Below are 24,782 nucleotides of genomic sequence, written 5' to 3' on the forward strand. Positions count from 1 at the left end.
TCCACTTTATTAGAAACACCTACGTTGTGCTTCTACTCACTGGCCACTTTATTAGAAACACCTACCTTGTGCTTCCACTCACTGTCCAGTTTATTAGAAACACCCACCTTGTAGTTCTGCTTACTGGCCACTTTATTAGAAACACTTAGCCTGTGCTTCCACTCACTGGCCACTTTATTAGAAACACCTGCCCTGGGTTTCCACTCACTGGCCACTTTATTAGAAACACCTACCTTGTCCCTCTCTCTAAATGGACACCAGTGAAGTGTATTATTGTGTAAGTCAGTATCTCACACTGAGTTGGTGCTCACCCAAAGCCAACGTGTAACAGCCAAACCTTTCCAAACACAGTCAGACTGTAGCTAAACTTTATCTACCTCTTCTATAAACCTCTTCACCACTGCATGTGCACTTTTATCACACCTCACACTTTTCACAGATCACGCTGAAAAACTCGCATATGCAAAGCACTCAGTTTCGTGTTCACACTTCTCTCGACACTGGCGCCAAGTTGAAGACCGCAGCAGACTTCCTTCTCTAGACCTTGTTACTCATTACACACTTCTCACTTCAGCACCTCAGCTCACTGACCTCTCCTCCAGACTGAGGAGCAGCACAAACAATCACACACTTCAGTTTTAATTCAGTCGTGCCGAGAGATAAAATGATTACAGCTGAGACTGTGAGCTGCGATGTTAACACAATAAAAAAATCACAGTATCTTCAGAACGGGTCATGATATGTTATTTAGGTTTGCATTAATAAAGGTAAGAAAGTCATGCACCTTAAGTGTCCTGAGGACTGTTCCTCTACACTAAAAGACATACTCTTAGAAAAAAGATGGTTCTTCAAGGGTTCCTTAGTAAAGAAAATGGTTCTATCTAGAACCATGAACAGTGTTCTTTGCTTCCTAAAAGGTAAAAGAGTTCCTCAGATTGACTGAAAATGTGCTGTAGATAGTTCTATTTAGAACCTTTTTGAAAAGGGTTCTATATAGTGTTCCACTACAAGCCAAAGAACCCATTTTGGTACTATATAGAGCCCTTTTTGCTAAGAGTGTAGCTTAAACTCTTAAAACAGCTGGTTTTATGTAAAACCATGAACACTCACAGAACCCTTTGCATAATTAAAAGGTTTGTTGCATCATAAAAGGGTTCTTCAGATGGATGGAGAATGTGCTGTAGATGATTCTATACAGAACCTTTTTGAAAAGGGCTCTATATAGCACTACAAAGGGTTCCACTATTGTTACAAGCCAAAAAAAAAACTTTTTTGGCCTTTTTTGCTAAGAGTGGCTTGTGCTCTTAAAAAAGATGGTTCTTCAGGGGTTCTTTAATAAAGAAAATGGTTCTATGGCCTAGGTTCATTAGCACCGTTTGTTTTTTTATGCTGTATTTATGTATTTATTTAATAAAACATTGATATGGCAAAGAAAACCTTAAATGTCACATCTTAACATCCTAAATGTTGCCCATATATCTGATATTTCTCTCTGTGAGATGGTTATCAGAACATTATAAGATTTTTAAAAGTACTTCTAGACATTTTTGCTGGTTTTAAGTCATTTTTATCCCATTTTTATCTTACTACTTGTTTCACACATTATCTCATACTATTCTTACAACAGTCTCATAATGGGAAATATTAAACATATCGATAAGATTTCACTCGCCAGTGTAGTATTTCTGTAGTAGAGTGAGTTACAGGAATAATTACAGAAAAATAGCAGCAAAATAAAGAAAAGTCTACAGTCTGAGATCTATGATCATAAACTCCAGCAGCTGAAGGCAACAAAGAGGCCCCATGCGTGAGTTTCTGGAGCAGACAATGTGAAGGCTGCTGCTAAAAACTGAGCACAGGGTTTAAACAACACAGTTAATTACGGCAGCACATAGCATGCGAGTGTGTGTGAGTGGTCAGACCACAGACAAAACAGGTCAAGCTTTTACTAAGAACTCAAGTTTGAATTGAGTTTGTTGGCATTTCATGGTACCATTCAAACCAAGCCTTTTTTTGCTATTGATATATATATATATATATATATATATATATATGTGTGTGTGTGTGTATGAGAAGATAAAGATACACTATACACACTAACACACTGTAGAATCAATGACCACGGCTGTTAGATCTGTCATGTTTGTAAGATAAATGTCGTACAATGTCATGGACCCAGATTATACGGAGATTCAAAAGGGCACTATTTCAAATGACTCAGATTTGACCTCATTTAACCACATTGTTCCTCCATTACCCTCATAATGACATTTCTACATTAGACAGTCTCCACCTAACTGAACACGTTTGGGAGATTTTGGGCTGTCCCTGTCTACCACCATCATCAAAACAACTGAGGAAATATCTTTTGGAAGAATGGTGGTCTAACTGTCTAGTACAGTTCCAGAGATTGGTAGAATCTATGCTGAGGCACAATAAAGATGTTCTGGTGGCCCAACACCTTACCAAGAGACTTTATGTTGGCTTTTCCTTTGATTTGTCACTGTAGTTGCTGTAGATGTACAGCACGTGTAGTCGCTGCTGTGATTAAGCCTCATATGTTTAAAATGGTTTTATAGACGAAAGCTAAAAACTTTCCTAATTTTAATGAAAGTTAATGCAAATATAACTTATTCTGGTTAATTTTGGAGTTGATCTACTGGTCCGTTTATCTTAAAATGTAGACATACTGTAAAAAGCAGATGGTGTCAAAGTTATACATAAGTTAAATAAGTTATAAATATGTCACTTTGTCTGAAGAAAAATGGTAACTTTACAGAAGAAGAAAAAAACCTACTTTCCTTTTAATGTAAGTCAATGGAACCAGTATTTTTCCAAGCCATTTTGGGCCGTTTCTATTGGTCCATTCATCATGAAATTTACACACAATGTAAACAGCAGATGATGTTTTCAAAAGGAGAAAAATCTATCTATCTATCTATCTATATATATATATATATATATAGATAGATAGATAGATAGATCGATAGGTATAAAACATTAGTTTTAAAAGTTATTTTGGAGCATTTCTATTGTGAAAGCTAGCATTTATGTAAAAAACTATGACAAAAATGGAAATACAAAGCATTTATATAAGAAAAAGCGACAGTATATATACACACACCCTGTTTATGAACTATTGCCCTTTGACCCTTCCATTCTAATTATCCTCCACTGCGTAGGCCGACGTCCTAATTTGGCCCTGCAGTGCTGTAAACATGTCCCCATATGGAAGTGTCCCTGCAGTCTCTCTCTTTCCTTCTCTTCCTGTTTTCTGTTATTCTCTTCTATTCTCCCCATGCAGGTGTAACTGAACATGTTTCCACTCATGTATTTTTACCCTGTTTGTGTTCGTCTCCGCCTCATCACAGTCATACGTTTCTGACCGAGGTGTAGTCCTTCCTGCGAGGTGGTTGGAGCTACTTTTAGATGGTCAATTTAGGGGATATGTTTCAAATGAAACATAAAAATAGCTGACTTTAATGCTTAGCGGTGTTTAAAAGTAGAAATATCAGATCATTATCAGTGTCGTCTCTGTTTTCATAATCGTAGAGGGATCTGGACCTCACGAATGGAGGAACCACTCACTCACGCACACACATAAACATTCGCACGCTCAGGCCGGGGAAAGGCAGCAGAATGGTCTTTTACAGCCAAGCTTCCATCAAGTGGTTCCTTCATTAGTAAATGATGAATGATAAGGCCAAGGCTGTTATTCATAACCCTTAACAGAGCTCTAACCTCTAGCCCCACCCCTGACCCGCCAAAATGCATCAGTTTTATCCTCGCAGCCTTCATTCTCTTCATATTTCAGCATTTTCCAGATTACACTTATTAATGAGTTGACGATAACCTAATGAGCCGAATCAAGTTAGATCCAGTTCAGTGCACAGATGTTCAGTGTATGTGGTCTGGCCACCTCTATAGACCTGCTCATGTAGTTTCTGAGACTTTTTGACCTGCCGTTATCTGTAAACGTGGACAGAAGCACGTAGCTAAAGGCTGTAGCAGCCGCCACATGGAGCCAGTTTAGTCTCAACTTCTGTCCATATTTATAATTAATAGTGTTGCAAACAAATATTTTTAAGCACTACTTAGCAACTCAACACAGTGTGAAGCAAATGTGTGACCGTTTGTGCGTGCAGTTTGGCTTCCTGTACATGGTAGCGACATTAGCCTCATAGGAAAACTAAAGAGATGAACTTCAGACACCAAGCATGTCTTGGCTAATCGGCAAAATGTCTGGGAAGGAGGAAATTAAGCCGTTTTGGCCAAACTATTTATTTAAAAACACCCGACCTCAGCCTCCTTCTGCCAAGAGAAAACAGAGAGTGATCTGAGATCTTCTCTGGAACCTCTGTTGGAAAAGGAAACAACATCACTCCTTATTGAGCATGCACTGATAGCGGGGTTCTATCTAGCACCAGCATGCACTGATAAAGAGTTCTATCTAGCGACAAAAAATATGATATCAAGCTTGTAACAACAATAGCTTGTAACTGTAACTATTAGCAGTGCTAACCCTGTAAGTGTTATTATTGGTAACCCTGTAACCGTAACCATTGGAAACTGTAACTATTAGCAGGGCTAACCTCGTAAATGTTATTATTGGTAACCCTGTAACCGTAACCATTGGAAACTGTAACTGTTAGCAGGGCTAACCCTGTAAATGTTATTACTGGTAACTTTGTAACTGTAACTATTGGGAACTGTAATCTTAACCACTGATAACCCTGTGACTGCATCCATTGGTACCTGTAAATTTTCTCATTGCTAACCCAGCAAATGTAGTTGTTGATAACCTATAACTGTCACTAATGGTAACTGTAACTATTAGCATTGCTAACCCTGTAACTTTAACCACTAGCAACCCTGTAACTGTAACTGTTGGCAGCCCTATTATTCGTAACCATTGGCAGTTTTGTAACTTTAACTTTGTGCTCGTTCGATGAGACGGAAAAACCATAGACATTTAAATTTTCACCAACTTTAAATAAAGCATCTTTCAGAGTTTGCTGCTCAAAGTTTCACCAACCACAGTTTATAATTGTGAAATCTATTCTGGTGTGTGTGTGTGTGTGTGTGTGTGTGTGTGTGTGTGTGTTTGTGTGTATGTGCGTGCGTGTGTATCTTAAGACTTTCTTAGGGCTTGTCATCGTTCTTAAGCTCTGACAGCGTCTGTGGTGGCTGAACTGGTCTTGCGTAATGTAGCGATGTCAGAACAAAACTCGCTGCGGCCAGCCGAGCGGTTCACAGTCTATATCCTCAGGTGCTCTTAAGATATTTTAGTTTTTTCCTGCTTTTAACCTGCCTGTTTCAGCTCATGAGCTCATTACCTAAACCTTCTTGAGGGTAAATCTAAAACAGTAAGCGCAGATCTAAAATAAAATAACCTGAAAAGACATGCACTTGTAGGTTAACATGCAGGTATCAGTGCCTGAATATAAATCTATCTATGCACAAATGTGAGCATTAATTGATAAACAAACATAAATTTGTCTCTGTTAGCATCTGTGGAATTTCCCACTTACTCTAAATTTAGTCGACCAGCCAAGTCAGGTTTGGTTTAGTTTTGCAATGAGGCTATGATGCTAATGTAGCTAGCAAGTAAAGAAAGCTAACATCCCACCAGTTAGCATCACATAAACAGCTTGCTTACATCATCGCACACTTGCCAAGTTGTCAAGTTCTTAATTTGGCCATTTTCATCCTTGAGTCCGCACCCATGACTGATTCAGGGCTCATTTTGGGAGGGGCTCACTATCGCAAGGTTCTTTTCCCCCAGGAGAACTGTTATTAGCAAAATGGTGGCTAATATTTTATTGTTTTTCACCATAAACGGAGCGAAACAGCCTCAAATATTCAGTGTTATGTTGTTTTTTTGGTAGGATACCGTAATCCAGACAGCAATGAACAGTGCTTACTTCCCTTACAGAAAAGAAGTTTATTCAAGTGTGCTGTTAGTGTACTTCCTTTAAACTAAAAAATAAGTGAGTATCCTTTTTAGTATACTTTTAAGTACTTATCAGAGATATACTAAACAAAATTATACTTATGTTTATTTGGCTTATATTTACAAGTATACAGAAAAGTTTAAGTATTTAGCCTATACTTGTACTCAATCTTTTAACTGAGATGTTTTTAAGAAACGTATAAGTAAGTATACAGTGGGTAGAACTGTCGCCTAACAGCAAGAAGGGTCTGGGTTCGATTCCCCGGCCGGACAACCAGGGTCCTTTCTGTGTGGAGTTTGCATGTTCTCTCTGTGTCTGTGTGGGTTTCCTCCCGCAGTCCAAAGAAATGCAGTCAGGCCAATCGACATATCGCTGCTGTCGGAAGAAAATCTTTTATCTCCGTTTTTGACGTTTTTCAGTTTTTGGCATAATTTGAAAACGCCAATTACCCTTTACATTGTTTCATGATGAATGGACTAAAAGAAACGGCCCAAAATGACTTGGAAAAAAGTCTGGTTCCATTGACTTACATTAACAGTAAAGAAGGTTTTTTCCTTCGCCTATAAAGTTACCATTTTGGAGATATGAGGTTTTCTTCCGACAACAGCGATATATATATAATTTTACTTGTGGTATACATCAAAGTATACTTTTATAAACTAAAAAGTGGGTCAATTTGGCCCCAAGCAGTACTGAAATAGTACACTTACAAGTATACTACCAGTACAATGATATTAGTATAATTACTACATAAAGTATACTTGGGAAATATACTTGACCTTTACTTAAATTTACTTAATAAAATGAACTTTAAGTATACTTTTTTGTACGGGTAAGGAAGATCTTTCTCCAAGTTGGATGACACAAGACTTGTTTTTCAGAAAACTCTCAGGGCTTGCACTTTCCATCTCCTTCCTCATTACAAACTATAGCTTTCACTCTTGAAGACAAGCTTTTTCTGGACCAGAGATCGATCCTCTGGACCACTCCCAGGCTCACACTCAGCCAAACATACCGAGTTCTAGTGTGAAAATGTACTTCATCTCATAAATGCACTTACTTATGTGCTTTCTGACTGTATCTACTCTGACTGTGTAAGTACAGTATGTTAACTGTACAAATAAACAAATGTGTCTTGTATATCTAAAAACAGTAGAAGCAGCCATATTGAAACTTTGCACTTTTTTCATTAGCTGTTAGCTACGTTAGCACCGCGCCTTCAGGCACCAAACATGACTGCATCAGGGGGCCAGGGGAGAAACTGTAAATTGAATATTCTGTCAAAATATTTTTCTAAACCACACAGCCTGCCAAAAGGGGGCCCATTGTCATGCCTGAATCCTGGTGGTTGCAGCGATTCCCCACATTAGCCTGTGGTCTCTTTCCATCTGCACTTCTCCAGCTCCTTATAGGGGATCAGAACACTGAGCCACAGCAAGATGCCACTGCAGAACACCAAGCCAAATAATACTAATACTCCATGCTGGAGCAGCCTCATCTATTCGCTTTCAGCATAACTAAGGAGGTATAGCATACATATGGCCTATGCTAGTGCAGTTTTTGGTGTATTTAGCAGTGTTAGCAATGCCAGAGTGGGTGTATTTCACTCCTGACATAATAAAGTCACTAAACTTTAAAATACTGAGGTATGGACTGTCCTGGTGCTAGTGTGTTTCAGATTGGATGCATGGTGTCTTTGTAGGGTTGTAGGCCTGGGAATTCGTGCCAAGGGAGTCACTGGGTATTTCACAATGTACTCGTTGCACAACTCTAAAGTTCTCATTGAGCTATTGTGTTTCTGAACACAGTTTCTGTTGAGGAAGCAGAAAAAAAAAAAAAACTGATGAGCTCATCAACGGCAGTGGGAGTGCATCAGATCACATAACGCTTGGTTTAGATGTATCACAGTTTTCGGATCATTTTTTTGATCAGCCAAAAAAAATGAGTAAATGAAAGGGAGACAAATATAACTTTGCTTTCCATTTAGTAGTTAAAAAACGCAAAGAACGTTTAAAGCAAGGAACTTTCGCCTATGCTTTTAAACGAAAACAAATTTCAAGATGTACAATGTATAATCAGTAATCAGTATATTGTTGATTCATTTGAGACCTAAACAGACCTAAAAACTCGACGCCTTTGACTCTTAGGTGATTATTTCAGGCTTTACAGCGTCACTCGCAGCAGCGCATGCTCACCATATTTTAGTATGTTTTTATTTCTCCTGACTCTGTAATGCTACTTCTTTCAGTTTTAACAAAACTTACATAGTGCTGCTTTAACCACTCTGAACATGTTCCATTCATGTGACCCACAACAGATTTTTCTTTATCTTTTCACAGCAAATCTGCATTAAGATTTAAGAAATCATTACTTTAAAAAGTAGCCCCAGCAGTAAAACTGTGTTACACATTATTTTGGTTCAACTTTTGCCAATTAACCCATAGTTTAGTGCTTGGTATAGTGTACTGGGTAACACCTCTGCCTTCACGCTGTAGTCTGGGGTTAAATCCTCCGCCTGGACACATAAGAGTCCTTGGGCAAGACTCCTAACACTACCTTCACCTACCTGTGTAAAATGATCAAAGCATAAGTTGCTCTAATCAGAGCATGTGCCAAATAATGTAAATGGTTCACATGCATGCTGAACCCGTATGAATCAACTGCGGTTGGTTGGTGTAGTGTAGTGGGTAACACCTCTGCCTTGTACACTGTAGACTGGGGATTAATCCCCTGCATAGGCAAGCTCCCTACACTATACCAATAGAGTCCTTGGGCAAGACTCCTAACACGACCTTCACCTCCCCGTGCGAAAAGGTCATGTTGTAAGTTGCTCTGAATAAGAGTGTATGCTAAATGCCATAAATGTAATGTAAATGCATTACACCACTAAGCAGCATTGTCCAAAACACTTGTGCTGACTAGCTGAAAAGTTTAAAAGTTGCCCTGCCATAAACTCTTGGGAAAGTACTGTGACAGTGTGTGGAGAGAAGCACTGCAAAGACTTTCCTTGGAACAGCTAAAAATGGAGCAGTCAAAAAAAGAGAATGTAAAAATGATTTTCAGTCATCACCCTCCATCTATTTCCTGCAGAAAACGAACAAGGCAGGGCAAACAGAGGTCACATATAGAAACCTTTCGATTTCATCCTCCTACACTCTTCCCCTTTCATCAGACCGAAACAACACAAGAACAAGACGTAATTTATAGGTTTAGTTTTATAGAAACAGACTGCAAGAGGGCCATTGAGGCCAGCGTTTCGAGTGTAGATACTTCGTATTTGCTCAGCTTGTCTTTAACTAAACGTCTATTAACGTCACTCTAGCTTTTCTCTAATCCTAAACCTAACACTCCCTCTAATCCTAAACTTAGCCTTAATAACCCTAAAGCTCATTTTACACCAGAAGCAGAAACCACACTGCTTGATGTGTCGCAGTATTCAATCCTGTCGCTGCTGTCAGAAGAAAAACTTGTATCTCCATTTTTGTTATTTTTCAGTTTTTGACATCATTTCAAAGTACCTGTTGTTCTTTACATTATATGTAAATTTCATGAAGCATGGACCAAAAGAAACGGCCCAAAATGACGTAAAAATGTCTGGTTCCATTGACTTATATTAAAAGTACAGTATGTTTTTTCCTTCTCCTGTAAAGTTACCATTTTGGAGATACAAGCTGCGGTATATTAATCAAGCTTTAAGCTACAAGAGTACAATTTTCAGTATTTTTTATTTGGATGTCTAACTGTAAATGCTTCATAGATTAGATTCTACTAATTATAGTCGCATATTGTAAAGCAATGTACAACTATGCTGTTCTTCTTTCTATATTATTTTTCTCTTTTAGTCTATATTAATTTTGCCGGATTTTTGCTGTGTAACTCATCCCGCAGTTTTCGAGATATCCAACTCCAGATTGTCCGGTCTGATTGTGTGATTCGGGCTTGTGTACAGTTTTTTGATCTGATGCACGGTTTTCCTACAGTCTTTGTTAAATTGCCAATTTTTTTCCCATAAGAATGAATGGGGTGAAAAACTGTACAACCATCTACTGGACTTCTCTTCGACTGCAAGACACTGTTTCGCATATACTATCCCAGGGCCGGCCCACGACCATGAATTCAAAGTTGTTCTGATCTGCACTCATTTGTTTGTCTTTTTTATCTGTCCTTTGTTTCTCCCATAGAGTCCCATTCATTTACGCCACCACACACTCTATTACTTCGTTGCCCTACAGCCACCAAACTACATGTACTCACTAAGGGTAGGACCTCAAACTCTACTGCACAGCCACACTGACCCGAACTCCTGTATGTGTTGTTTTTTCTTCCCTTGTTCCTCCCATAGAGTCCCATTCATTTTCGCCCAAACCGCAGCCCTGTTTTTTCATAGCTAACACTTGGCGACTCCCTATGAACGACTTAAAAAAACACCCCACACACCACGGCAACTGCCTAGCAGCAATTTAGCAACTGCATTGGATACCATAGCAACTGCCTAGCAACACCTTAGCAACCACCTGGGATACCATAGTGACCACATACCAACAATCTAGCAACCATTTAAGCTGTGCAACCATTCTGCATTTCTAGTTATCTATTAAATTTACTTCCATTTTCCTGAAATCTTGACCTAGCTTTAACCTCAACTTAAAACCTAAACCTAATTCTCACCCTGGTCCCTAATCCTCATAATGTTGAGAATCAACGGACTGAACAGACAGTCTGTCAATACAATAAACGTCTACAGACAATCTTCTGGGGGCTGTCCAAAGCAAGTGAAACCAAAAATTCAGTTTTTTTTTATTTTTTATTGTGCAATCTAGCCCCCAAACAGCGAGTTGGAGCAGCAGCACTGCACTAGTGCAAACTTTTAGAAGGTTCTAGCATGAATCCTGTTGGATTAATGAGGGAAATAACTGAGGGATTAGCCAGTCAGACTCCTTTCAGTTAATAAGTAATAGCGATGCTCAAATGTCATCTACATAAAGTTTCTCCATTTTGTAAATGGGATGAAGACATCGCAGATTATAAGTAGTTATTACTGGATAAAACAAATATGGACTGAAAATGCTTTAACAGCCTGATGCCTGCTACTGGTGTTAAATAACAAGCTTGCTGCCTGCACTGCGTTGTGTCTGGTGTAAACCCACCTTAACATTCACTCTGACCTCAACCTCAACCTCAACTTCAACCCTAAACAGTCACTGTGAACCCAAAAGAGAAAACCAAACCTAACACTGTGGAGAGTCTCTGACTTTCAGCAGACAGTTTGAAAACAATCTAAATGCTGTACTAATATATATATATTAGTTGATTAGTAGCATTCTCACAAGTATTTAAAAAGGCAAAACAGAGTCATTCAGAGTGGTGTATGTTCACTGGTGGTTCTGGATAGTAAATAAAATGTCTATATCTGTGTTGTAGTCATGGTGACCCCTGGTTCCTATCACCACCACTGTAAAGACATCTGAACCTTTTCACCCCAAACCACTCTGAATCAGTCTGTTTACACCTTGCACACTGAGTTATGCAAAAATTTTGAACAAATAAAAAATGCAGAAGTCCCCTTTAAATGTTGGCAGTTTTGCAATAATAATAATAATAATAATAATAATTTGCAAATTATAGTTTACTTAAATATTCACAAATTTGCATATTTATAAAAAACATGGTTTTAGAATCAAAATGTATATTTCTTTGTGGAGACACTTCAGAGAGAGGACTTTACAAACCAACTGCTGAAATCTCATTGTTTAATTAGTCAAACTATGCAGCATAATTTAGCATAAATATTCAGTAATATCCTTCAGAATGAGGAAATTAGGAAGAATGAACATGTGAAATTAATGCATGTATTCTATGAAATATATATACCTTTGGGTTCTGATTGTGAGGAAAAGATGATTTTGAGGGAAAAGAATTTTAAGAATAGGCCTCAGAACTGCTTTACCCAGTGAGATCTAAAAAAAACAGGCATTCATGTGAATGGTGTCATAAGCACTGAGGAGAAATTTGAATATTTTGATATTTGACTTATTTGAATACTCTATTTAGATTCTACAGGAAACAAGCTTTTCAGTGACATGGTACAGTGTGAGCTTAATCACTGTCTGAAAATACAGTTAGATGCAAGTGGATATGAATTGATTGAACGTGCTGAAATAAACATGTTGGGTTTTCTCATTTATGATGCAGTTCACAGTTTGACAGAAGAAAAATGATTGACAGGACCAAAATGTTTATGCTCGTAGTGTCTTTCCCTAAGAATATGGCTCCCTAAACAGACATATGGTTCTGTCAAGAACCTTTAACGGACGTAGAACAGTTCCACATTATTTGGAGGTTCTTCGAACTTTAGGAAAGGTTATTACCATGTACAGAAAAGGTTCTTTATTGGCCTTTATTGTTTTTTTTATTAGTTATAAGTCCAATTTGGCACCTTTATTTTGTGTATTATATATACCACATGGTTCTGAGCACCACACCTCATCTCCACTGCGAAGGGCTGACCTGTGGAAAGACCACAGCTAATGGTGCTAATGCTAAGGCAGCCTAGAACAAACCCTGATCTAAGATCAGCCACGAAAACACAAATTCTAATAAAGTAGCACTCACATGTTAATGTACACAATCCTGTGAACAGACTGGAAATCAGTAGCCACGTTTACATGTAGCCTGATAATCTGTAAATAATCAGACTAATAGCTCAGTCAGAATAGTCTAGTCTGATTGAGGCCATTCGGAATACAGTTTCTATCTGATTGATCGAGGTGGGTAATCCTGTAATAATCCGTTAAATAGAAGAATAATATCCGTGTAAACGCCTGTATCTGATTACATTCCCTATCGGAAAGTTTAAGTCCGTTCTGATCATGTTCGTCACGTCATAGTGAAAGTTTATACCGTTCAACATGGCGGAGCAGAAACTGGTCTGCAGAGGAGACGAAGTTTATGCTCTGATCTTTAAAAGACGGCGGTGGGACGGACGTCCAGCTTATGTGTCTCAGAACACGACGTCTTCCTCTCAGCCTTCTTTAATAAGGACATGTGGAGGACGTTTTCCTGAGTCTGACATCATTTTAAAGTAATTAAAACCACAAGCGCTGCTCACTGCTGCTCATCTCACTCTGACCGGACTCACGTGATGCTGGTTGTCATGGTAACGTCTACACTGATTGTTGAGTAGAATGAGCATATAAACACCTCAGTCTTAATCTGTAATCGAAATGTATTTAATCGGATTGACAAAAATCTTTGCATGTACACGCAGCCAGTGTGACCAGTGTGACCATTATATAACCATTGTGAGATACGTGAACTGAACAGAGGTACGGTCAGAATTCAGGCTTCAGGACAGCTGCTGCTTCTGTTATAGCTATGCTGAAGTACTTTTATCCATTTAAATAACTAACAGTGTGTCATACAGTGTCAGACACCAAGCCTATTTGAGATACACCAGCCTCACAGCTTCAGTGCAAAAATGCAGAACTATTGCTTTTTGATGATCTACAGATCAGGCCTACAAAGCTCACATGGTCATGCACATGCAGACACATGCTAAATGGTTATTTTGCATATGTGAAACTGGTGAAGTTGTTACGTTGATGCAGAAATGCGACCACAGTGCGGTTTTCACGGGTGCATTTCCGCACCACGTACACTCAGCTCGGTACCCAAACCAAACATGATCCTCTACTTTCAACCTCAGTAAGCAGAAGATATTTTTAGGTACTTTTAGTCCTTCCGAGAAAGCAGTGAAGATGCCTCACTGATTGCTGTGTTGATAACAGCACAGAAGATTTGTGATTTGGCCCAGACGGACAGAGAATCCGTACTGGATGGGGAAACCATGTCACAAAGGCTGCAGGGCTTAAAAAGATGCTTAAAATGTTAGACACCGCTCCAAAAGTCAGTATGTACATTTACACAGTTAACCTAAGATTAAATAACACTTTTCCCTTATGATTCTCTGATCTTTCTCTTTTTATCCTGTTTCATAATCGCTCTGCGTCTGTAAAACAGCTCGTCACAAAACCAGTTTTCAACATTTGAGAAACCATTTTTAATAAAAAAGCAATATTTTTAAGAGGTTTAACTTAGAAACATATATAAAAGAGATTCATGTTCACTTTTTATATCATTAACATTATACTACATTTAAAACATATGTATTTTATTTTAAAAAATCATTTGTCTCAGATTTTGGTCGCTGGTGTCATCAGGACTGTTATATTCCATTTTAACACAGCATTTTCAGCTCTATTAAACTGCTTCTTTGGGTCGAGGCTCATCAGAGAGGAAGCGTCTCAAGGCGAGTCACGCTCACTCACTGTATTTAATTCATTTATTAATAATTTTGTTTATCAGGCAGCACAAAACGTCTATGTGTCATTGGTGTGATGTGCTTAAACGGCTGGGTAATTAATATTTTGTCAAAAAATATCATTTTTATTACTGATTATAAATAGTTGCACAAGGTCACCTGATCAGCCAGTGAGTCAGCCAGTTTACAGAATCCTCAGTTTTAACCAGAATGTCACTGGAGTCACCGTCACTGGTGTTACACCATACACCATGAAGATCTCACTCCAGTCTCACTCCAGCCACCTGAACATCTCACTATAGTCTCACTCCAATCACCCGAAAATCTCTCTCCAATCTCACGCCAGCCACCTGAAAATCTCACTCCAGTCTCACTCCGGCCACATGAACAACTCACTCCAGTCTCACCCCAGCCACCTGAATGTCTCACTCCAGTCTCACTCTGGCCACCTGAAAATCTCACTTCAGTCTCACTCCAGCCACCTGAACAACTCACTTCAGTCTCACTCCAGACACCAGAACATCTCACTCCAGTCTCACTCCAGCCACCTGAACATCTTACTCCAGTTTCATTCCAGCCACCTGAACATCTCACTCGTCTCACTCCAGCCACCTGAAAATCTCACTCCAGCCTCATTCCAGTTACCTGAACATGTCACTCCACTCTCACTCCAGCCACTTGAAAATCTCACTCCAGACTCATACCAGCCACCTGAACATCTCAATCGTCTCACTCTAACCACCTGAAAATCTCACTCCAGTCTCACTCCCACCACCTGAACATCTCACTCCAGTCTCACTCCCAACCACCTGAAAATCTCACTCCAGTCTCATTCCTGCCACCTGAACATCTCACTCCAGTCTCACTCCAGCCACTTGAAAATGTTACTCGTCTCACTCCAACTACCTGAAAATCTCACTCCAGTCTCACTCCAGCCATCTGAAAATCTCACTTGTCTCACTCCAACCACCTCAAAATCTCATTTCAGTCTCACTCTGGCCACCTGAAAATCTCACTTCAGTCTCACTCCAGCCACCTGAACAACTCACTTCAGTCTCACTCCAGACACCAGAACATCTCACTCCAGCCTCATTCCAGTTACCTGAACATGTCACTCCACTCTCACTCCAGCCACTTGAAAATCTCACTCCAGCCTCATACCAGCCACCTGAACAACTCACTCCAGTCTCACTGCAGCCACCTGAACATCTCAATCGTCTCACTCTAACCACCTGAAAATCTCACTCCAGTCTCACTCCCACCACCTGAACATCTCACTCCAGTCTCACTCCCAGCCACCTGAAAATCTCACTCCAGCTTCATTCCTGCCACCTGAACATCTCACTCCAGTCTCACTCCAGCCACTTGAAAATGTTACTCGTCTCACTCCAACTACCTGAAAATCTCACTCCAGTCTCACTCCAGCCATCTGAAAATCTCACTTGTCTCACTCCAACCACCTCAAAATCTCACTCCAGTCTCACTCTGGCCACCTGAAAATCTCACTTCAGTCTCACTCCAGCCACCTGAACAACTCACTTCAGTCTCACTCCAGACACCAGAACATCTCACTCCAGCCTCATTCCAGTTACCTGAACATGTCACTCCACTCTCACTCCAGCCACTTGAAAATCTCACTCCAGCCTCATACCAGCCACCTGAACAACTCACTCCAGTCTCACTCCAGCCACCTGAACATCTCAATCGTCTCACTCTAACCACCTGAAAATCTCACTCCAGTCTCACTCCCACCACCTGAACATCTCACTCCAGTCTCACTCCCAGCCACCTGAAAATCTCACTCCAGTCTCATTCCTGCCACCTGAACATCTCACTCCAGTCTCACTCCAGCCACTTGAAAATCTCACTCGTCTCACTCCAACTACCTGAAAATCTCACTCCAGTCTCACTCCAGTCATCTGAAAATCTCACTTGTCTCACTCCAACCACCTCAAAATCTCACTCGTCTCACTCCAACTACCTGAAAATTTCACTCCAGTCTCACTCCAGCCATCTAAAAATATCACTTCAGTCTCACTCCTGTCACCTGAAAATCTCACTACAGTCTCACTCCAACCATCTGAAAATCTCACTCCAGTGTCACTCACCAAACTTGGCAACCCTAGAAGCTTATCTCTCAGGCCTTGGTCTGCATGGCATGAGTCAGAGCTCAGGAAGAAAGGTGTGTGTGTGTGTGTGTTTGTGTGTGTGTGTGTGTGTGTGTGTGTGTCTTCTGTCTGGGTGTGAGTGTGTACATATATGAGTGAATGTCTGACTGTAGTGAAGAAATAGGCGATCGGTCAGTGGAGCAAACGGAGCACAGCATGTCCTTAATGAAAGCAGCTACTAGCAAATATTTTTAAAATGACAAAATCAATAAAACGAGTGTATTTACTAAGTCCCTTCAATTACTTGCCACTGAAATGTAAAATTACGCCTTAAAATAAAATTACTGTAATAATAATAATAATAATAATAATAATAATAATAATAATAATAAAACAGTGGATTTCAGCAGTTGGGCTACTAACTCCCCTCTCTGCTCATTCCAAACTGCTGTCCAGTGGCTGGGACCTCTGGTCTAGCCCAAATTAGCACAGCTAGCACTGGCACTGGCACGCCCTCCAACTTTGCTCCCCCACTTCCACACAAAATCAGGTGCCAGTGGGTGTGTAGAGTGTGTCTAATGCATTTTCTCTTTAAGAAAATTCTTAGATGACATTCTTTACACTGAATAATAGAGTCATTCTCTCTCTCTCTCTCTCTCTCTCTCTCTCTCTCTCTCACACACTTACTCACTCACTCACACTGATCTGTCCACACTGTCTACCAGTGACATATGAGTAACAGGCTGCATGTGCTGCAGTCTGTCCACAACAGCCCCCACTATCTCTTTAAAGAAGGACGCTTCAGTCACTTACCCAGAAGCAGAAAACTCCACTTTAGCTCCATATTAAGTCCAGCAACACAGAGATATATATGAATGTGTTCGTCCTTCGCTTTACGTTTTAAATCCAAAATGAATCATTCATTCCAGTCGCAGCATGTAAATCCCCCACTTCTCTACTTTCTTTTTCCCCTCCAGTCCGTCCCACTCTATTGTACGCTTTCTCTCCTCTCTCTCTCTCTCTCTTTCTCTCTCTCTCTTTGAGCTCCTTCAGATTTTCTCCTCTCTTTCTACACTCCTTTTTTTCTCCTTTGCCCTCGGCACCTCCTCCAATCCTTTCATAAATTCCTTTACAGTTTATTTAAAGCTGATATTCCTTTGATCCCTTTGTTTTTCTTTCTTGTCTTTGTCAAACCTCGTCTCTCTAACTCTTCTGTGCTTCTTTTTACCGTCCGGCTGTTTCCACTGACCGCTCTTTCCCTCCAGTATAAGATGGACCTCCCTCTGAGACGCTTTTGCCTCAATTGTGGGTGTGTTACTGGGCTGGGCTAAAGAGAGAGAGAGAGAGCGAGAGGGGAAGAGAGGAGGGGGGGAGGGAGAGAGAGGGAGTGGGCGGGCACTGACAGCTGCTGTTCTCATTTCTCTGCCAGTAAGAAATTAAGGCCAGAACAACAAAACTAAGAGTGCATTAGAAATACAGGGGAAGGGAGGGGAGGGGCTTCACACATCTATCTACATATATTATAATCAGGCTTTGGTTAAATAACATAAAATATAAAAAGTACCTTTCCAAAAACACAAAAGTACAAAAGTAGCATTTTAAAACACTAGTTGGAGAATTCTGCCAATATCTGCATAATTAAATGGCTAAAGTGTAAATAAAGTTATTCAGAGTGGTTTTGGTGAGTTGTGAGTTGAAGTGGAAGTATTAGTGTAAAATACTCAATGAAATACATCCAAACTGAAACGCTGATTAGGTAAATGTAACTAGATACCATCTCTGATGGTAAACCTATACCTGCTAGCTAGCTTTCCCAACATTACTGGACATCCAAGATGCTAATTATACCTGATGCTAATAGCAGCACAGTACACTGTGTTTGCATTGATCACACCAACATTTCAGGACATAATCAGATGCGAGTGGCTGTGTAGGCTAATTATAGTCTTCATCCAATGCTACCAGGGCCATTCTACATGCCTAAAAGGTTCATCGAAAGCTCCCACACTAGTTTGCAGGGGCTAATTAGGCTTTTTAACTGCCACAAATGAACATGAAAAAATTCAAACTCGGGTAGCAGTGCTTGTCCTGATCAAGCTGGGCCTGGCTGCAGCGACTCGTGCATCGAGATGGTCCTCATTAAACTCTTAAAGTGAGATTGGCCATCACCTCTCAAAACAACACCCAACTACATTACCCAACACCCCCTACAACTACACCAGCTACCTTAGCCAATACCCCAGAAAACGACCTCAGCTACATAACCCATCATCCTTCAAAACTACATCCATCTACATTACCCAACACCCCCTAAAACTACAGCTCAATTACATTAGCCAACACCTCTCAAAATGACACTCCACTATATTACCCAATACCGTCTAAAACTACCACAGCTACATTACCCAACACACCTTTAAACTACACCAAACTACATTACTCATCACCTCTTCAAGCTACACCCAACTACATTACCAACACCCCCAAAACTACTTCAGCTACCTTACCCATCATCTCTCAAAACTACACCCAACTACATTATCGAACACACCCTAAAACTAGACCAAACTACATTACCCATCACCTCTCTAAACTAAACCCAGCTACATTACCCAACACCCCTAAAACTACCTTAGCTACATTACCCACCACCTCTCTACACTACACCCAACTACATTACCCAGCACCCCTAAAACTAACTCAGCTACATAACCCAACACATCCCAAAACTATGCTATGGCTATGTCACCCATCTCCTCAGAAACTATGCCAAACTACATTACCCATCATCCTCCAAAAATACACACAAACTGCATTAACCACCAATTCCTGAACTACGCCACAACTACATTACCCATCATCCTCCAAAAATACACCCAAACTACATTAACTGCCAATCCCTGAACTACGCCACAACTACATTACCCATCATCCTCCAAAAATACACCCAAACTACATTAACTGCCAATCCCTGAACTACGCCACAACTACATTACCCATCATCCTCCAAAAATACACCATAACTACATTAACCACCAATCCGTGAACTACACCACAACTGCATTACCCATCATCCTCCAAAAATAAACTTAAACTACATTAACCACCAATCCCTGAACTGTGCCACAACTACATTACCCATCATCCTCCAAAAATAAACAAACTACATTAACCACCAATCCCTGAACTGTGCCACAACTGCATTCCCTGACACTCTCCCTCTAAGGCAGTGACTGCAATCCCTGGTCCTGGAGATCCTCCTGCTCTGAACATTTTAGTGTTTTTCCTGAACCCAGCACAGCTGATCCAGCTAATCATCTCATTAACATCCCTTAATGAGCAGAACTGGGTGTGTTAAACCAGGAAAACGCTAAGCTGTGTGGGACAGAGGGTTCCTCCAGGACCAGGGTTTGGAACCAGTGCTCTTAGACATCCAAAAAGAAAAGACTTTCAATCAATTAAACAGAACAAATCAACAAATCAACAAACAGAATTACAGAGCACAGCTTTTACGTGATGATCTAGGACTTTTAAGACAGAAATAACTGGTCCTTTTAGACTGCAAAAAATATATCTTGGCAAGTGAAATCATAATAAATCTTAGCATTATAACTAATATTTCTCTGCAGGGTTTTTAGAAAAACATCATAAGATTATACAACCTATTCCTAGACATTTGTGTTGTTTTAAGTAACTGGATCTAGAAAAACTATTTAATTACATCGGCAGATAGTTTTGCTTGGGTCAAGAAATGGTGTTTGAAATAGTGTCTGCCAATGGAATAATCATTTCACTGGATCAAGTGACTTAAAGAATAACTCCAGTGCCCAGAAATATGTTAAATGATCTTATAATAATCTTACATTAATCTCACAGTGTGAGATACTAGATATATTGTCCAGACCTTAGAAGATTTCCCATTGCCGGAATATGGTTTTTGGGCAGTGTCGCTGAACTGATGCAGTTTGGTTCCAGTGGTTAGAACTGAGAGATCCACTGAGGACGCAGGCAGACTTTCTGAGCCACACGAAGGAGAGCTAATAGAACACAGTCTATTTAGTAAGTGCTCAAAGACAGACATTTATAATTCAGACTAGAGCTTATCAGATAGTATGTCCTTTGTTTGTGTGTGTGTGTGTGTGAACCACTCATTACTCTATGAGGAGTGAAATTGGCTTCAGCCATAAATTCTGATGACGTCACATCCTGAGGCTCTGAAAGTGAAGTCTTTGTCATGGGGCTGCTATATTGCACATACACAAACACACACACACACACACACACATTTCTTTCACTCTCGCTATGAGTCAGTCTTCAAATCATTAACTCATTCCCCTTTAGAATCAGCACACAGGCCTAAGGCTCAGTTGTATCTATAACAGTATTAGTGTAGTAATTTTGTTTTTGTTTTGGTTTTTAATATATGCATTTATTTTAGTTTTTTATTGTTTGGTTCATATCTCTGCATACTACACACACACACACACACAAATATATATATGGGCGGCACGGTGGCGCAGTGGGTAGCGCTGTTGCCTCACAGCGAGAATGGCCTGGGTTCGATTCCCAGCCGGACGACCAGGGTCATTTCTGTGTGGAGTTTGTATGTTCTCCCCGTGTCTGCGTGGGTTTCCTCTGGGTACTCCGGTTTCCTCCCACAGTCCAAAAACATGCAGTTAAACTAATTGGACATGCTAATTGGACATAAATTGCCCCTAGGTGTGATTGTATATGTCTGTCTGTCTGCCCTGCGATGGACTGGCGACCTGTCCAGGGTGTATCCTGCCTTCCACCCAATGATAGAAAATTATTGGCAAAAAAAAAATAATATTGGCAAAAAAAACACACACAGCCTCAATAAAGGCTGATGTACTGTCACTTAAAATGAATGGAAGCTTCTACCCACCAATTAGCATCATGCATTACACACTTGCCTCAAACGGTGTGAAGTGTAGAGTATGAATAATCTCTCATATACTTCTTTGACACTATAGGCAGCACTAACTGGGCCAATAGTGTTAACCACTCTAACTGTGGTCACTATGGAAACGATAACAAGAAACAGGATAGCGATAGTGATAATTGCCAGATAGGATGGTGTTGCTGAGTGTGTTTTTCTATAAAGTGATTCTAATATGTTCACCCTGAACAACTTCACAGGTTTCAGATAATTAATTGGACACTATTAAAGCTGAAAATAAAATAAAATGTTTCTTGTGTTTACAATGATGGACGTAGCTGTAGACAGTCCAAAAAAGAGAAAGAGAAAGCCTAATCCTAATCCTCATCCTGGCTCTAATCCTAATCCTAACCTTAAACTCAACCCAAAACCTAATTCTAACCCTAATCCTGGCTCTCATCATAACCTTAACCTTAACCTCAACACTGAACCTAATCTTAAACCTCATCTTGGCTCTAATCCAAACCCTAACCTTAACCCAAAACCTAATCCTAACCCTCATCCTGGCCCTGATCCTAACCTCAACCCAAAGCCTAATCCTAATCCTCACTCTGGCCCTAATCCTAAACCTAACCTTACATTATATTTACATTATAACATTATATTTAACATTATATCTAAATTATTTTTGAAAAGGTTCATGATTCCAGTCATTTGACCAGTAGCTGATACATCAGAACAGTAACAGTTCATAGATGAAAGACTTCTAGATAAAATACAGTAAAAAAAATAAATAAATAAAGGACAAAAAACAGACAGAGCTGAAAATGAAAGTAGTCCAGAGACGTCAGTAAACACATGCAAGGGACTTTTCCCGGGAGGTCATGTGGTCGTTCATTAACAATGATCTGTTCCATACACGACTGTAGTTCCTAAATCGCTGTGACCCACACACTTATCACATGACCATCAGTGGTGGAGCCACATCACTTAAAGTAAATTCTAGTGAAGAAATCCATCATTTTAAAGTGACTCTCTCTTATGAAGTCACGTGATCCCCCTCCCCCCTCCCGCTCCCCATATGGGGCCACGGCAGCTTCTTTGGAAACAGATGGAATTATATTTGACTGATAAGTGGCTTTAATTACAGCTGTGCAGGAAACCATTACTGTGGATACTGCAGTGATATATATGCAGTTCAAAGGTCTGATCACTGATTATTTAAATTATACTGAAAAAATGAATATCAAATAAAAAATTATAAAAACAATCATTACAATTTCGCATTTTGAATATAATCTTGAGAACAGAATAACTTTTGTCCCTTAAAGTGAAAGTTTGGCAAAACAAAAACACACAATCAGAGGCTGATGCAGCTTAAAATAAATGGAAGCTTCTAATTCATAGCTCTGAGGCTAATGTAGCTAACAAGTAATGAAAGCTCATCCTCCACCAGTTAGCGTCATGCTAATTGTACATCTAACTGATCACACACTCTCTTTAAACCATGTAGAGGTGCTCAGTATCTCTAAAAGACTTGTGGCGTATGTGGTTTCTGACAATGTATGTTATCTAAATTTATGTACACATGGTATCTATATATCGGCAATCAATCATATTCTAAAGACATAAGGAAGCCAGACCTCTGCTATTGTATTACTGGCCAAGAAACATGTACGTTGACAGGAAAAGGCCATCTGACCGAAATAACCAACTGTAGATGGTTGTTTTGTATGATCCCTGATAGCAAGAGGACAGTGGGCCCCCCGATGGCAAAGCTGGTGGTCCACTGTCATTTTGCTTAGTGTTTTCTGGGTGGTCCACCAGTGGTTAAGCAGAGTATTAGACAAAATTCCACTTATCATCACTTATTTTTTACTCACAGTCCAATTTACTGATTTTTCCTTCTTTTTTCTTTAGTTATACTTTGTAAATTAGTTCGGTAAATCAGTTTAATCTAGCTTTTATTATTTTATTATTAAGTTTATTTTCCAAAATAAAAGTGCAATTGTGCATTTAAAGTTTGTTTCGAGGAGATTAAAAACTAGTTAGACCTGGAGTGGCAAATGGTCAGAGGGGTGCCGACCTTATCAAGACAGCGAACCAAAATATGCTTGCTATCAGGAACGAATAGCTGTTTTGTGGTGCCACAACAAAAACGCACCTGTGGGAAACAAACTACAGCAGGCAAGTCAAACTGGGGACCTTCCAGGCCAAAATGAGATGGAAATCAGTGTTTACTCTCATCTTACACTCTGAATTCAGTTCATGAAGGCCTTGCTAATTAGCTGATGAGCTGAATCAGGTGTGTTTATTGAGGCAGCGTGCTGAGGTCTGCAGTGTTTTGGCCCGTGAGGACTGTAACTTGACACATGTAAAACTGTGTAAAGCTGAGTAGAACTTACCCGAGTGTTCAAGCTAAAAGGAAAAACAACCTCACCTCAATGAGCAAAGGAAAATGGGTTTGTGTAATTAGGAGAGATGTTCACGATATTTGGAAGACGAGATCCAGAGCGACTTGCAGTTGAATTCCAGTCTACAGAGGAGAAGGCAGAGGTGTTACCCACTACAGTTCGACCGCAGTTGATCCGTGATCCATATGGGTCCCGTTCCCACAGTTCAGCACACATGTGGACTGTTTACATTATATTTTATATACATTTATGGCATTTGGCAGATTCTCTGATTTAGAGCAACTTACACTTTGATCTTTTTACATAGGTAGGCATTAGGTGTCTTGCCCAGGGACTTTTATTGATATAGTATAGGGTGCTTGCCAAGGCAGGGGATTGAACCCCAGTCTACAGCGGAAAAGGCAGAGGTGTTACCCACTATACTATACCAAGAGACAGAGGGGAAGTACCTTCGTGTAGAACAGGTTTCATGTTTCATGTTCTCAGCGGGGGGTAGACATTCGTTCCCTGGAAGCTGGTGGTTGTGGCAAATGTCTGCAATGATGCAATGGGCCATGATGACGCACCATGCCCTGCACCCACAGGTACTTCTCTTTCTTGTCAAAACAAGAACAAATTAGAACCGACCAAGTCTTACAACACTATGTTCAACAGCAATTTGATCTTTTGATTCTTTCATCGAAAGATTAAAAGCTCATCATTTGAAGATAGAGATTCATCACATGACATGACATCACACGAGATCCATCATTCGAAGTATATTCCCAGCTTTGGTCACCCCCCAGATGCTCCTCCCACATGTAAACAGAGCATCTGAGGCCTCTGAGAAGTGTGCAATAATGAGCTTTTCAGTGTTGAAGCAAACTTCTGATGATTTCATCTCACCACAAAGTCCTGTTTTAGCATGACCATCATATGACTGCCAGAACGCGTGAGCTAAGCGTAATGTGACTGTGGCCAACTGTGGCTAGCACTGCTAAAAGTGCTAACTGGGGCTGATTATGCGAAATGTGCTAACTGAAGTCACTATCTTGCCACTGCGGAGAAGATCACAGCTCAGTAGTGATTTGTAAACACCAGGCACCA

General features: G+C 40.1%; 1 protein-coding gene across 2 annotated transcripts in view; it reads right to left on the reverse strand.

Annotated features, from left to right (window-relative positions):
* Positions 1 to 17,679, reverse strand: part of LOC118797870 (adhesion G protein-coupled receptor E5) — a 42,445-nt gene extending 24,766 nt beyond the window's left edge. For both annotated transcript variants that reach the window (XM_036557160.1, XM_036557159.1), the window contains exon 1: positions 17,196 to 17,679. In XM_036557160.1, coding sequence (XP_036413053.1) covers positions 17,196 to 17,226 — 31 coding nt within the window. In that variant the 5' untranslated portion in view covers positions 17,227 to 17,679. The remainder of the gene's footprint in view (positions 1 to 17,195) is intronic.
* Between the last annotated feature and the right edge of the window lie 7,103 nt (positions 17,680 to 24,782).

This window comes from Colossoma macropomum, unplaced genomic scaffold (assembly GCF_904425465.1).
Source record: "Colossoma macropomum unplaced genomic scaffold, Colossoma_macropomum, whole genome shotgun sequence".
Lineage (NCBI taxonomy): Eukaryota > Metazoa > Chordata > Actinopteri > Characiformes > Serrasalmidae > Colossoma > Colossoma macropomum.